At 37.6% G+C, this 13,767-nt stretch overlaps 1 protein-coding gene across 2 annotated transcripts in view; it reads left to right on the top strand.

Moving 5' to 3' along the window:
- The window catches only part of LOC136236549 (UBX domain-containing protein 1-like), a 224,576-nt gene extending 213,303 nt beyond the window's left edge, over positions 1-11,273 (top strand). The window contains exons 2-12 of one of the 2 annotated variants that reach the window (XM_066026741.1): positions 171-217; positions 3,330-3,358; positions 5,411-5,535; positions 5,586-5,689; positions 6,822-6,849; positions 8,292-8,370; positions 9,161-9,212; positions 9,268-9,370; positions 10,559-10,696; positions 10,752-10,900; positions 11,103-11,273. In XM_066026741.1, coding sequence (XP_065882813.1) covers positions 171-217; positions 3,330-3,358; positions 5,411-5,535; positions 5,586-5,689; positions 6,822-6,849; positions 8,292-8,370; positions 9,161-9,212; positions 9,268-9,370; positions 10,559-10,696; positions 10,752-10,900; positions 11,103-11,211 — 963 coding nt within the window. In that variant the 3' untranslated portion in view covers positions 11,212-11,273. Of the gene's footprint in view, positions 1-170; positions 218-3,329; positions 3,359-5,105; positions 5,216-5,410; positions 5,536-5,585; positions 5,690-6,821; positions 6,850-8,291; positions 8,371-9,160; positions 9,213-9,267; positions 9,371-10,558; positions 10,697-10,751; positions 10,901-11,102 lie in introns of both variants that reach the window. The other variant, XM_066026742.1, reaches the window with a different exon arrangement.
- The last annotated feature ends 2,494 nt before the right edge of the window (positions 11,274-13,767 follow it).

The raw sequence follows: 13,767 nt of genomic DNA, 5'->3' as shown, positions 1-13,767 counted from the left end.
ACGTGGTGCATACATTGTACTACTACAGATTAATGCATTAGGATGACTTGCACTGATTCATTATCCACTATTTAAGTATGCTCGTATAAGTCAGTATAACCCCCTCTCCCTTGCTACATGTGCTACCCAATTATTAATTCTTTGTCATCACACTATGTACTGTATTACAGATGATGAAAGTTATGAAGAAACATCTGCAGTGTGGACTATCCAGGAGGTGAGATGGATTGTACTGTATGTTATATATAGTCAGCGGAACAGTTCAGCTGTGAATGGGTGTAATGTGTACAAGCCAGTAACATGAGGAAAATAAACACCTGGTCTCAAATATAGACCTACAGTAGGCTATTATGTATTGTGATCAAATGGCCACACTAGTAATCTGCACAAGTCTGCTTATACACTATAGTGTATCATCCAACTGTTTGTCAATAGTTTTAGGCCTTGTACTGTACATAACATTGTGTAAAGTTCTCCATAATTATCATAGAGGACTTGCACGCGTGAAGTAACGGTTGCTAGACGGACGTGTTCCGGGACAGCTTTCTATGGAGCATATTGGGTCAGAATGAAGGTAACGAGATTTATTCACTAAGCGCTGGGTATAGTGGCACTCGGAAGTGGGGCTGGTTTTGAAGTAGAAGATCTTATCATTGTCTTTGTGAAATAGGTGGCTAATTAAATTTCGATACATTACTCACCAATTCTAACTTCTTCGCCTTTTTTAACGAGCTGGGTGGTATTTACAACACAACTCAACACTGATTCGCTTCATTACAGCCTGTACCAAATCCTGAGAAAGCACTTTTCAGCCACAACACTGTCCCAAAACATGGCTGACAGCTATGGTTGCTTAGCAATTACGATGATTTACGTCACGCTGCAAGTCCTCTATTGCACAATTGCATTCCAATCACAACTTGAATTCAATTCAATGCTGGATGTCAAGTGGCCGATCTCAAAATACAGACTCTACCCATTAATAGGCCTGGTGAAAAACCTGGGGAACAAGTTACTCAGATGCTATGAGTCAGTGCAGGCATGCCTTCATGGGGCAGGACTAGTAACTCGCAGGAGGCTGTACCATGTCTCACAAGTCAAGATGTGAGCACCTGAAATCCCACCTGGACCTTCAACTGCTACATGAGACATAGACAGTTGAGCATTTGCTCCCACAGTTAATACCAATACCAGGTACATATTGATGTTACAGCTGGGTGGGCTGGTTTCTCAGTTGGCACCAGGCCACCAGTTCCCCGTTTTAACAGCTGGGTAGACTGGAACAATGTGAGTAAAGTTTCTTGCTCAAGGAAGCTACAACAACACCAAAGTGGCCCAGCTGGAAATTGAACCACACACACACACACACACACACACACACACACACACACACACACACACACACACACACACACACACACACACACACACACACACACACACACACACACACACACGCACGCACACGCACGCATGCATACATGCACACCACAAACTCATACACATGCACACGAAACTCTGAGCACTGGCAATTGGTGATTTTCCATGTTGATAACAATGAAAACAAGTTAATTTTGTGCTATAGGCCAGAGGTTTCACTGGTTTCCAGAAATTAAGTAATATATTCTAATAGAACAGTCGCAATGATCTAAAGCCAAAATTGCACTAAGGGATCTGGATTTTCCTAGCCAAAAAAATTCACCAAAAAACCAGCTTCACAACTCCATCCTGGCACCTTGGCAGTATTGATTAGGTATAACCAAGCCCAAAAAGTGCCTTCAGTATGATCCTAAAGGCTTCCAATAAATTTTTACAAAATTAAAAAATATTATTCAATGGAATTTTCTACTGATAGCTGCCTGCCTGCCTGCCTGCCTGCCTGATGCCTTCAGGCAAGTGTAACTCGATAACGGCTAAGGCTATGGGCTTGATTTTTTCACTGTTCAACGTTGCTTTGTCCAAGATGTGCCTTTTGGCATACCACAGTACGTACAATGCACGTATCATGGACTTATCTTTGTCCTCCTTTGTGTCCCATTTCATTTTGGTGGCAACCCAAGTTTCGATTCATGGTAGCGTGATGCATAGCTTCCCTACAGTACGTTTGTGAATGGGGATCATCCGTATTTTCCGTGGTGAATGGACTGATTGCAAAGACGATTCTAACACTGTTCTTTGTTTGTAATGCTGTGTAACGGGCTGAACGTAGTTGATAGTGAAGCGTAATGGCCACTGCACTTTCGAGGCAGTAATTGATAGATAGGGCGCACGAATTGTTGTATTTTGGTGGTGACTGGATTGTTGTAGAGTAACTTCTTCTACTGTTTTTCGTCTGTAGCGCTGTGTAACGGACTGCATATAGCTGAAAGTGAAGAGAAATGACCACTGCACTTTTGAAGCAGTGCTTGATAGCTGGGGCGTGCATTCAAATGAAAACATTATTTCTGGCACTATCATTTCTTTTGATGCGGTATGCGTGGGTTCACCAGTCATAATAATGTTACAAAAAAAAAGTAAACAAACAAGTTTAAGGAAACATTAAAAATTTCAAGTTTGATTAGGGATCATAGAAAAAAAAAGAAGGGAGGTCACCTACCTGCAGATATACTAGCAAACATTTAATCCTTAATTTAATCCTTAATACAGTCTACCCAAGGCTGAATTAAGGATTAAATGTTCGCTAATATATCTGCACCTCCCTTGTTTCCTTACTTTTTTTTTCTATGATCCCTAATTGAACTTAAAATTTAAATTTTTTCTTAAACTTGTTGTACAATGTAAAGTGACCAAACCTCATGAATTACGTTTTCTAGAAATTTCTTTAACTTGCTTCTCCAGCACCTTCAAACATGGTAAGCACCTATCACTATACTTATCCTTTGCTATTTCAGTACTACAGAAACTGTCTTACCTGGTAGAAATTCAAAACAGCTTTTGATTCTCACATGTTGGCTGTTTTACCATGTAATGGTTTTATTCAAATGGGCACAAATGGACAAATATACTTAGGTACATCCATACATACATACATACATACATACATTTGTATGCACACACACACACACACACACACACACACACACACACACACACACACACACACACACACACACACACACACACACACACACACACACACACACACACACACACACACACACACACACACACACACACACAGAGAGAGCCAAGTTTGTTGTTCAGCAAAACAACAGGAATAGGCATAACTGAGCATCAAACTTGGAACATTTCAATTACCATGCCGATGTTTTGTATGTATGAAAGGTTGTGGTTGTTTTTGTTATTGTTTTGTTTTGTTTTATTTATAGTCCACCGTTCACCAGTTTTGCTGATCTCTGTATCCTTTAGTCATGTACTCTACCGTTATAATGTTGTACTCTAACTCCATTATTTGTGACCTGAATTAATCGTGCGCATGTTTCAAATGTTAAGCAATCATAGTATGTGAATTCTATACGTTACAATGTCAATATCATACAGAGTTGTATAACTTACATATCTATTAGTACGTAGGAAAATCCGGCAAGTTTTATCTTATATACATGTTGTTTTTTTTCTATGATCAGGGCTAAAGTGAAGACTGTGTAAAGTCACTAGCAGTGCCCACCCTTTAGCATAGAGTAAGGGTCTGGTGACTGTAGTATACGCTACTTGTGCAACCAGGATTCAAATGTGGTTTCAAATTGTGCATGATGTAATAAATTACCTGTTCAGGCTGTTGTAAACTCAGCAAAAAAAAAGTATGAAACTTCATACTATTCAATGTAAGTCTTTACGGCATGTGTATCTCGGAGTCTTGCTCGGAGAGTATCAGCTGCTTTCCAACTATTCCGAATTCAGTCGCCATAGTTATCATGTTATTCATGACGTATTACGTCACAAATACTTATTTAAACTGGATACTGTGATTTGATTGGCACTACCACTATAATGGTAGTAGGACAAGTACCATCATATACTATAGTAACCAGACCCTTACTCTAATAGCAAAGGGGCGGGCGCTGCCAGACTACATTGTAGTGTATTTACAGCATCACATAATTTGCATCTTGTCTCTCTTAATACTGACAATGTAGTGGTACTATGGGCAGGGGCAGATCCAAGGCTTGGCAAGGAGTGCACCAAGGTAGTAGACATGTGGAGTAAGGGGTCTGGGGGGCACAGAAGCTACAGGTACTTTATATGTTTCAGAACTGAAACTTTTGATGTAGAACAATTTTATGCACAAGTATGTAAAAAATCATGCTAAGTGATCGAGAGTTGTAGGGATCAGTGACAATTATAAGTACAGCTATGAGCCAACTGTCGTATACCGAAGAATGGCATACAAAGGACCATGTACATTGTATCTGCAAAATTCCTAGCTGGCTATTAGTGGCTAATTGTGCCCATGGGATGGTACTACAGATCACATACACTCAGCAACTATGGAGGATTTCTTAATGTTACATGTGGTGGCTGTTCTATTAAGGTATTTGACTGACTGCTCTATAAGAGTATCTTGATCTTGTTTTTAAAAAAAACTTTTTTTTTGAGTTTGAGGGGGGCCCGTCACTGATGGGGTTATACAAGCATGCGTGTGCTGTTTTGATAATTAGATAACTGAATTTGTTAGGATAAATGCCCATCCATTTATAGACAGAATTCCTTCGACCACTCTAATAGAACATACACTTATCACTGCAAAGAGTGAAATACTCAAAAGTCATTTCTAGTTTTGGATGAGTTACTCAAGACTGTAAAGTTAAAATATGATTCAACCTTTCTTCAAAAACGTGTCCAAATGATTTGAACAGTTTGCATGTGTTTTACCCAATGCATGCATTCCACTGTAAAATGTGCATATAACATGTTTGTCAAGTTCTTACAGGTATGTCCTGGCACATTATATTAAAGGCAAAGGGATTGTCCATTTTATTAAGGGGTGTGTATTAATAATTGTGGTAGTAGAATCACAAAATTTGTGTTCTCCTACCAGAACATAATTCAAAAGCTCAGAAGTCATCCTCATTTTGTATTCATAACAATTTGACGCAACTGGTTTGAATGTATCTTCAACATGCTGTTCATAAATTTTCTAATAGATTTAATCATTTAAATGAATTTTCAACTGACTGCCCAACCAAGTGATGCCGGTTTGATTATTGGAATGAAGCAATGTTAGGTACAGTACCATTTTATCAGGAAATTCATAGTGAGTAATGTGGTGGTACTGAATTCTTTTTAATGTTAAGAATACAAGCTTCTAAGCCTCAACCCAAATCATAATCATAAGAGTTTATACAAATCTGTTTGTTGGCATCCAATATATCGGACATTGGCTGTCAAATGATAACCTAGGTAATGTGTATTGTTGTAACTGATATGACCTTAACTGAGGATGGTTCAGATCCTGTGGTACTGCTGCCATCAGTGTTCATTATTGGTCACCATGGGATACCACTGGATATCATATATGGTAGTAAGAATGTCACTACTAATGAGTTAACAATGAAGATCACCAGATCCATTGAGGTGAGCATGTGGTGCCGTATGATGTCACCTTAGAAGTAATGTTACCATAGTTGTACAGAAGTGGAGGGACTAGTCCACTAGCAAGGCAGAGGTCTCAACGTATGACTCCTACTAAACCAGATAATACCAAGAGAATTAGGACATCACCCTCACTGTGAGTGTGTGTTGGTATTGTAATCTTTGTCTGTGTGTGTGTGTGTGTGTGTGTGTGTGTGTGTGTGTGTGTGTGTGAGTGTGTGTGTGTGAGTGTGTGTGTGCTGCCAGCCTCTAAGTGGAGGTCTAGTAACACGCTGCTTGATGGTTGCGTAGTTAATGAGCCCCTATCCCTATCCATGTTTTGTAAACCAGGCAGGGTCATGTTAGTTGACAGAGGTTTTGCTCTTGTCTGTCACCTATCCCTCCTGGAGGTCATCTCGCTTGGCCTATGTAAATAAAAAGTATGTCAGTGTATGTATGTATATATGTATGTATGTGAGGCATTTGGCTGTGCTTTTACTATTATACTGTATTGAAACCATTAGTGTTGCACCGATAATCGGATCGGTTATCGGAAAAACCATATATTGGCTATGTTTTTTGTATACCACCATGATGAAAAAAGCAACAGATACAGATACGTATATGTACATATTAGAAATACTAGCTCATGTGCACCAAACAATGTTTACAAATACATCAAGTTGCATTTCCTGCACTACAATGTTGTTATTACTGCTTCAGTGTACTGTCAGCTGTTGTAGCAATACTGCTGCTATAAACAATATAAATTGGTCCTTCACAATCAAATTTCTAGTAACAATTACTACAAAATAGACATGCTCGGATCGGATATGTTTATCAACTTGAAAATATTATCTAATATCGGTTATCGGAATATCGGCAAAATCTCATATCGGTGCAACACTAGAAGCCATGTGAGCAAATAAACACTGTCTTTGGTTATAATAAGGGAAGCCAGTCCTGGGTGAGGCTCGGGGACTCATGGATACAAGTCGTATATCTTCCTGCAGGGTATCCAGACTAACTCATACTAATTGTGGTTAGGAAATTGTGTGTTGATCTGCAGCTCATTTGTTTTCCTGCATGTGTGTTGGAGCTGTTAGCCTGTAATATAGACCTTGAGAACCCTTTCCATTATATGGTTACAAACTATTATACGTATGTGTATGTAAAGCCCAGATTTAGTTTCTTCTTTGCGATTCCAGAGTGATACCCATTGTTTAAGTAGATTACACATGTGCGCTATTTTGAATGTATCATTAATAATGTAATCTGCTCCTATCTAGCAACAGAAATAGACCTCAAAGAGATCAGGTGGGTACCGTGATGTTTGTGGTCTCTAGGTAATACTTTACTTTTTATTGTGTTTTAAATACCACATGAACTGGGCTTGCTATTATATAATTTCTTCTTATCTACAAATATTGATGATTATGAAGATCAATGGTTGAGCTATGATGGTTAACCTATACACAGACCAGTTCCTTTAAAGTCATTCCCTTAGGTGGTTTACTTTGAAGGCGTGACAAAATAGATGTCAAGAGTTGCACGTTTGTGTTTTATACTGGTTTTTGTAAGGTGTGCAAACAGTAGAGCTGTGCAATACTATCAATACTACCTGTTATTGTGATACCAAGTGGCAATACTCTACTCCAAGATTTGGTATCATGGATATTGATCTTGCAATTGATTTGAGTCAAACTTATTTCATAGGATCCATAGGGGTGTGCGATATCAGGATTTTGATTTCAATATCGATAGATAATCAGTAAAGTATCACGATATTAATTCAATTTTGGTCATTAATTAAATAGGGTGGGCAGATTAATTTCGTGGGTGGCCGATATTTGTAAATATCCTTTAAATACAATAGATTCACTAAAACCATTACATAGCACAGCTTTCAAAATGGCTAAATTGCACAGAACTGACCTTCATTTCTAGCGTGATTGCACAATCACAGACCGAAATACTGTAATTTCTCGATATATCGATCAATTGATAAAATATTGAGATCAACATTTGCAATATCGAATTCGATACAATAAAAATATAGAAAACTTACACAATATCGATAATATTTCAATATATCGCACACCTCTACTATATATGATACAGTACCGCTTAAATGTAACGTCTCGTAAAAGTGGGAGCAATTAAAAACTCACTAATTAAAGGGTGTGGCACCCGTTTCGCTCACAAGTATTCATACCAAATGAAATGGGATGAATACTTGCAAGTGAAACGGGTGCTACACCCTTCGATTAGCGAGTTTTTAAATCACTCTCACAAGACGACATTACATTTGAGCAGTACCGTACATAGTTTGCATCTTCATGTACTAAATTATGAAAAGGTCAAATTTTATCTGAACGTTATAGCTTGGTTATCTCATGTAGGTCACAACATGTGTAGTATTGTTACCTAAAGTATATTGTGATACTTTAAGTATGCTATCGTGTTATGCAAACTTAAGGTGGTATCACATAGCTCTAGCAAAAAAGCAGAAAAATTAGCTCCCTAGAAAAATGAAAGAAATTAGGAGGACCTGTGTTTTACGAAAGCATGAATCAATTTAGTTAAATGTGAAATGCCAAGAGCAATGGGCAGCTATAATGCAAAAATTGTGTGTTTTCAATGACTATATGCACGCCTAAAAACTCCTTTTCTTTCTTCCTGTCTATATGGCACACCGGCTTTCTTGGTCGCACAACACACTATACCATGTGTCTTGATCATTACTGTGTAATGTGCAGGTGACCCATGCAAGGAGACCACAACAACAAGTTGTTAGCAATCCTACACCTCCAGCCAAGACTGCTACTGCTACTACAGGTCACCATAACAGATTACTAGTGGCTACAATGGCTACCAAAGAATTTATTTATGAAATTGACGAGCAGTTAGTGGCTTGTTTTACATTTCTTAAGTTAAAATCCTTACTATTAGGCTGCTGCTAGTGTACGTGTCATCAACATTTTCCTTATCATTTGTTTAGCTGAATGTAGCCATTATAAGCAACTTTTTTGCTAGTAACTAGTTAGACAAAGCGAGAAGGTTGCATCTGAGTTGTGTGACTATCATCTAATTATTTTGTTTACTAGCCGCTTACTAGAGGTATGCGATATATTGAAATTCAATATTGTGATATGTTTTCTATATTTTTATCATATCAAATTCGATATTGCACATGTTGATCTCGATATTTTATTGTTGATCTATATGTCGAAAAATTGCAGTATTTTGGTCTGTGATTGTGCAATCGCGCTAGAAATGAAGGTCAGTTCTGTGCAATTTAGCCACTTTGAAAGCTTTCCTACCAGTTTCCTAGGTTTGTTAGTAGTGCTATGTAATGGTTTTAGTGAATCTATTGTATTTAAAGCGTATTTACAAATATTGGCCACCCACACAATTAATCTTCTTACCCTATTTAATTAATGATTGAAATCGAATTGATATCACGATATTTTACTGATTATCTATTGATATCATATCGAAATCAAAATCCTGATATCACACACCCCCACAGCTTACCTACTTTGGTACAAGTTAGAAACCAATATTTTGATACACTTATAAGTTTTTGTTGAGGAGAAGATTTGAGAAAAAATTTATGATTCTATAGGAAAAGTAGTGAGGAGGACAGTGGAGCAGAGACCATCGTCTACTACTACCAAGTCAGTTATTTCATAGGTAGCATATAATAGAGAAGTGATGTCATTGTTGTTTCAGTGTTTGTAGACTACAACTGAGGGTGTTCAACAGTGACAGAAGGTTGATCAAACAGTTCCAGCCAACTGATACATTAGCTGTAGTGAAGGAGTGTGCTGCAGAGGTATGTGAAAAATAATCATCTCATCTCCTCCGTTGTTTTTGTATCCCTGTCCTGTTGTAGTTGGGTTTTGATCAGAACCCCACATGTTCACACATTTTCAAATTACATTCTGTTATTTATTTACTTCATCACAAGGTAAACTATTGCTGATAACTTGTGTCTCCTTGGGAGCACCGGCACTAATACGAATATTTTTAAACTTCTTGTCATTATGCCAAAGTTTTTGCCATTGGCATCTTCTTTCATTGCAAAACAAATTCTCAAATGTGACTGTCTCAGCAAAAACCCGTCTAGTTCACACAACTTCCATTTTTTTTCTCAGTATTATCTCTAATGTCCAAGTAATGGATCACCAAAGTTTCATGGCTTGAAATTATGTTTTGAAAATGATCTGACAAATGCTGTTTTGGTGGCCGGACATACTCAATAATACTTTCTAAAAGTGTTCAGACATTAGCCAGAAGTGGTTGGAAAATGGAAAACGGCAATGCCAGACAATAATTCCAGGCTCTGAAGTTTCAGCCTATTGTGGTGAGTAGTTTGGTATTAGCTTGCACATATGCACATGAAGGTGGTTTTACTGCAGAAATGACAATTTTGCTTACATCTATCTTATCGCAAACAAATGCATGTGACTTGTATACCTTTGAGGCTACAGAAATGAACCAAAATCTCTATACATGAGCAGGTGAATAAGATGCTGTATAGTTTTAATCGATATGAGTCTTTCTTCTCTGACTCGGAGTAATAACATGATAAAAACTTGCATTTTTTTGTTTGTACTGTAGCGTGCATGATTTTGCAATTTTTAAAAATATTTTGTTTTCTCAAAATGCATGCTTGTGCGAACTAGGCAGTTTTTTGCTGAGATGATCACAGTTACTGTATGCGCAAAAGTTTAATGGGAGAACCTTTTTGACAAATTTGACAATTTGCATTGCAATTCATCAAAATTTTCCCTCTTAAACTTTTGCATTTAGTGTATTTGTCAATACAGTATTGAACCATTTCGTCAAAATTTTCCTCGTCAAAAATGCTTGTTAAAATTTTACCTCGTCAAATATTTGTGCTATTATGGTATTTAATGGAAAATTTTCACAGTACTAATACATTCTTCTGTAAAATTAGGCTTGCACAAACCAGATCCAGTCACAGTTTACAGTACCTTAAGCATGACTGTTCTATTAGGAGTTTGGTATGCCACTGGATACTATCATACTGGAGAAAGGTTATCCTGCTTACACATACAAGGTGGAGGATGAAGTGAAGTCATTGAATAAGTTACAGTTAACACCAAGTGCTATCCTAATAGTGAAACACCAAACAGTAAGTCAGTTCCCTAGAGTGTTAATCCTATGACAACATGTTTGTTTACTTGCAGAAAGGATCAAGTCCTTTTCATTTACTGTCCTGGATACTTCAGCTGCTTATGCAGTTACTTATGCTAGTAGTAGTAAGACCACTACAGCGATTGACAGGTGCTGTGTTTGGATCATCCAACAATTCCACACTAAGTCAGCCTCCTCCCAGGTAGTTTGGTAACACATAAAAATGCCTAGCCTTTAGTTGGGAGGTATTTTGTTAGTGGGTTTACTAGCAGCCATGACAATCCTTGAAATCCAGTTATTAGGAAATCTTCCGTGTGAGATGGGAAATATTTTGGCCTCAGTTACGAATGCCTTCCAGGAGTACACATATGTCTTATAATGTTATGACAAAATGTCTATGGTAGGTCTGATAACTCATGGAGGAAGAGAGGAAATGTGACATCCTTCAGACAAGAAGATGATGATGATGATGACCAAAACACTTACAATGGAAACTCAACTCAACAACAATAATGTGATAACGTCACAAGTGTTGTATCAAATCTTGCTGTGATGTTCAAACTACATAGCTTTCATCTTTGTATAGATTATTAGTGGCTATGGTTATACTGTAATTTGCTTTTGCTCTTTGTAAAATAATTTTCGTTTGCAAAACTTGTACAAAACTCTTAAACAAAAATTTTTACATAAGATTGAATTACTCTAATAGAGCAGTCGATCATGTAAATCATACGAAAATATTTTTAATGAAAAATTTTATGGTTAAAATTTCTTAAAGCAAATTACAGTAGACCAAGGACTGACTTCAATTGAGAACATAAATTATTCAGCATAATAGGTGGATAATATGGCTGAGCGATAATATCGTTTCAGTAATGATGTCAGAAAATTTTGAAAGTCTCAACATCACGATATTAATTTTGTTAATAACTATTGTGACATTATGTCTGTATACCTTAAACAAATTTATTTGTTATTTAATAATTGGCTAGGATTCCTTGTTACAGCTCAAGTCCACCTACCTTGTTAACCATATCTGTAGAGAGGTGTGAACATCATTACAAAGCATGTGTTACAGCTGTATGTGGTGTCTATTATCTATGGTTACAATAACTGTTACTTTAAACAATTATGATAGCGGCAGTTATGTAGCACCTATAGTTAGTTTAGTATCGATTGTGATACCAAAATTAAATGGCAGTGTTACTCAGCCCTAGTGGTTAATGTTATCTTACTAGGCAGAGTAATAATGTCATACTGTGAATCTTTTCCTGTGATGTCATGGGAAAGTATATAATTTAATAGAACAGACTGTACAGAATTGAGGCATACATGTTTTATAAGGAAAGAGCCTGGTAGAATTTGCCATGGTGGAGGAGTAGCTATTGTATTGTCTATAATCGTATTCCTTATTGCCCATATACAGATCTCTGCCAAATTGAGTCGATTTGGAGAGAACTTTATCCTCGAAGTAAACAATCTTTACTTTTATGTTGTGCTTATTGACCACCATCCAAGGTGGACTTCTGTAATCGTTAATTTTTATGATAGAATGTGAGAATGGTGTTCAGCGCTCAGAAGATTTTAATCACTGGAGATATTAATTTCAATACTTGGTCATCACAGCTCCCTGAGTGTTGGACTACAAGACATGTTTACTGGACCTACTCAAACTACTGAATCATCATCTTCATATCTGGATGTATTTTTAACTAACAGTTTATTCTTTTTTACTGATGTGATTGCATTTCCTGTTGGTTTTAGTGATCATCATGTTGCTGTCAGCACTTACCTCACCAGACAATCCCATCAGCCCACTGGGCATAAATTGATAAATGTGAGGTCTTGGATAATCTACTTTATTACGTGCTATTTATACTGATGAGGTTGGAATGATGTGTTTTCTTTTGACAACATCTCTGATACTGTGGAGTGTTTACTGCCATGTTACAGTTGCTAATACCTCTTCATAAGATTAATATTAAACAGCATAATACTCCTTGGGTTACCAACTCTGATGTCATTACTACTCGTTGTGTAAAAGGTAGACTTCACCATGCATTGTGCTCTGATTACTGGTGATCCTGCGATTTGGCAGCAATATTGCACTGCTCGTAACAAAGTTAACAAATTGCTAAACATACTTATTTGTCACAACTTGCTTCTACACCAGGTGGATCTAGAAAGTTTTGGTCCAATTTTCATTACATTACACACCAAGTATCTGGCTCTGTTGCAAACCTGGATTTTACTCCTGATGACTTAAATCATAACTAGTAGACTTCCTTATACATCTATTTCACCTTTATCATATTGTTCAGTGGCTTCATCTGCATTTTATATTTCTGAGGTTTCAGAATCTGAAGTCATCTTGAGAGTAAAATTAAAGGCTTCAGGTGTTGATGGTATTCCTGTCAGACTGAGCCTAATTCTGGGAGTTTGTAAAAGGCGGAATAAGGAATAACGGAATAGCGGAATAACTCGAGTCACAACGAATGGGCGTTTTATATCAATATGGCTTCTTATGCAATGTTAGGGTGATTGTACTCAGGGCCGCCCACAGGGGGGGACAACTGGGGCATTTTGTCCCGGGCCCCAGCCTGAAAGGGGCCCCAGGAGGCCCCATGAAGGGCCCCCTGAATACCTGTTTAAAAGATCGATATACTCTAATAGAGCAGTCAGATCTAAATACTCTAATAGAGCAGTCACGGTATTCTTCAGAGGAGCAGTGTAGCAAGCTTATAGATAAGGAGATATGGTTGGTGATGGGTAGTTATTGTCATTGCCAGCAGGTTGTGACCTTTTTTTTTTTTTTTTGGTCTTCACCTTACAACTTGGGTCAAGGGCCCCACTTTAACTCTTTGCCCTGGGCCCCTTAATTTCTCTGGGCGGCCCTGATTGTACTGTTACAGCTGTGAACTCATCCGTCGTAGATATCCTTGCAATGTTAGGGCGATTGCGTGTGCTGTTACAGTTGTGAACTACACTGCTTCGTCGCTCATAGCCGTCCTAGCGAAGTTATTACTATACGCTCTTACTACTACTGTATGTAGCTAAGTATCATTGCGC

This window comes from Dysidea avara, chromosome 10, assembly GCF_963678975.1.
Source record: "Dysidea avara chromosome 10, odDysAvar1.4, whole genome shotgun sequence".
Classification (NCBI taxonomy): domain Eukaryota; kingdom Metazoa; phylum Porifera; class Demospongiae; order Dictyoceratida; family Dysideidae; genus Dysidea; species Dysidea avara.
The sequence above is the reverse complement of the archived record's forward strand: the minus strand, read 5'-3'. Positions and strand labels throughout refer to the sequence as shown.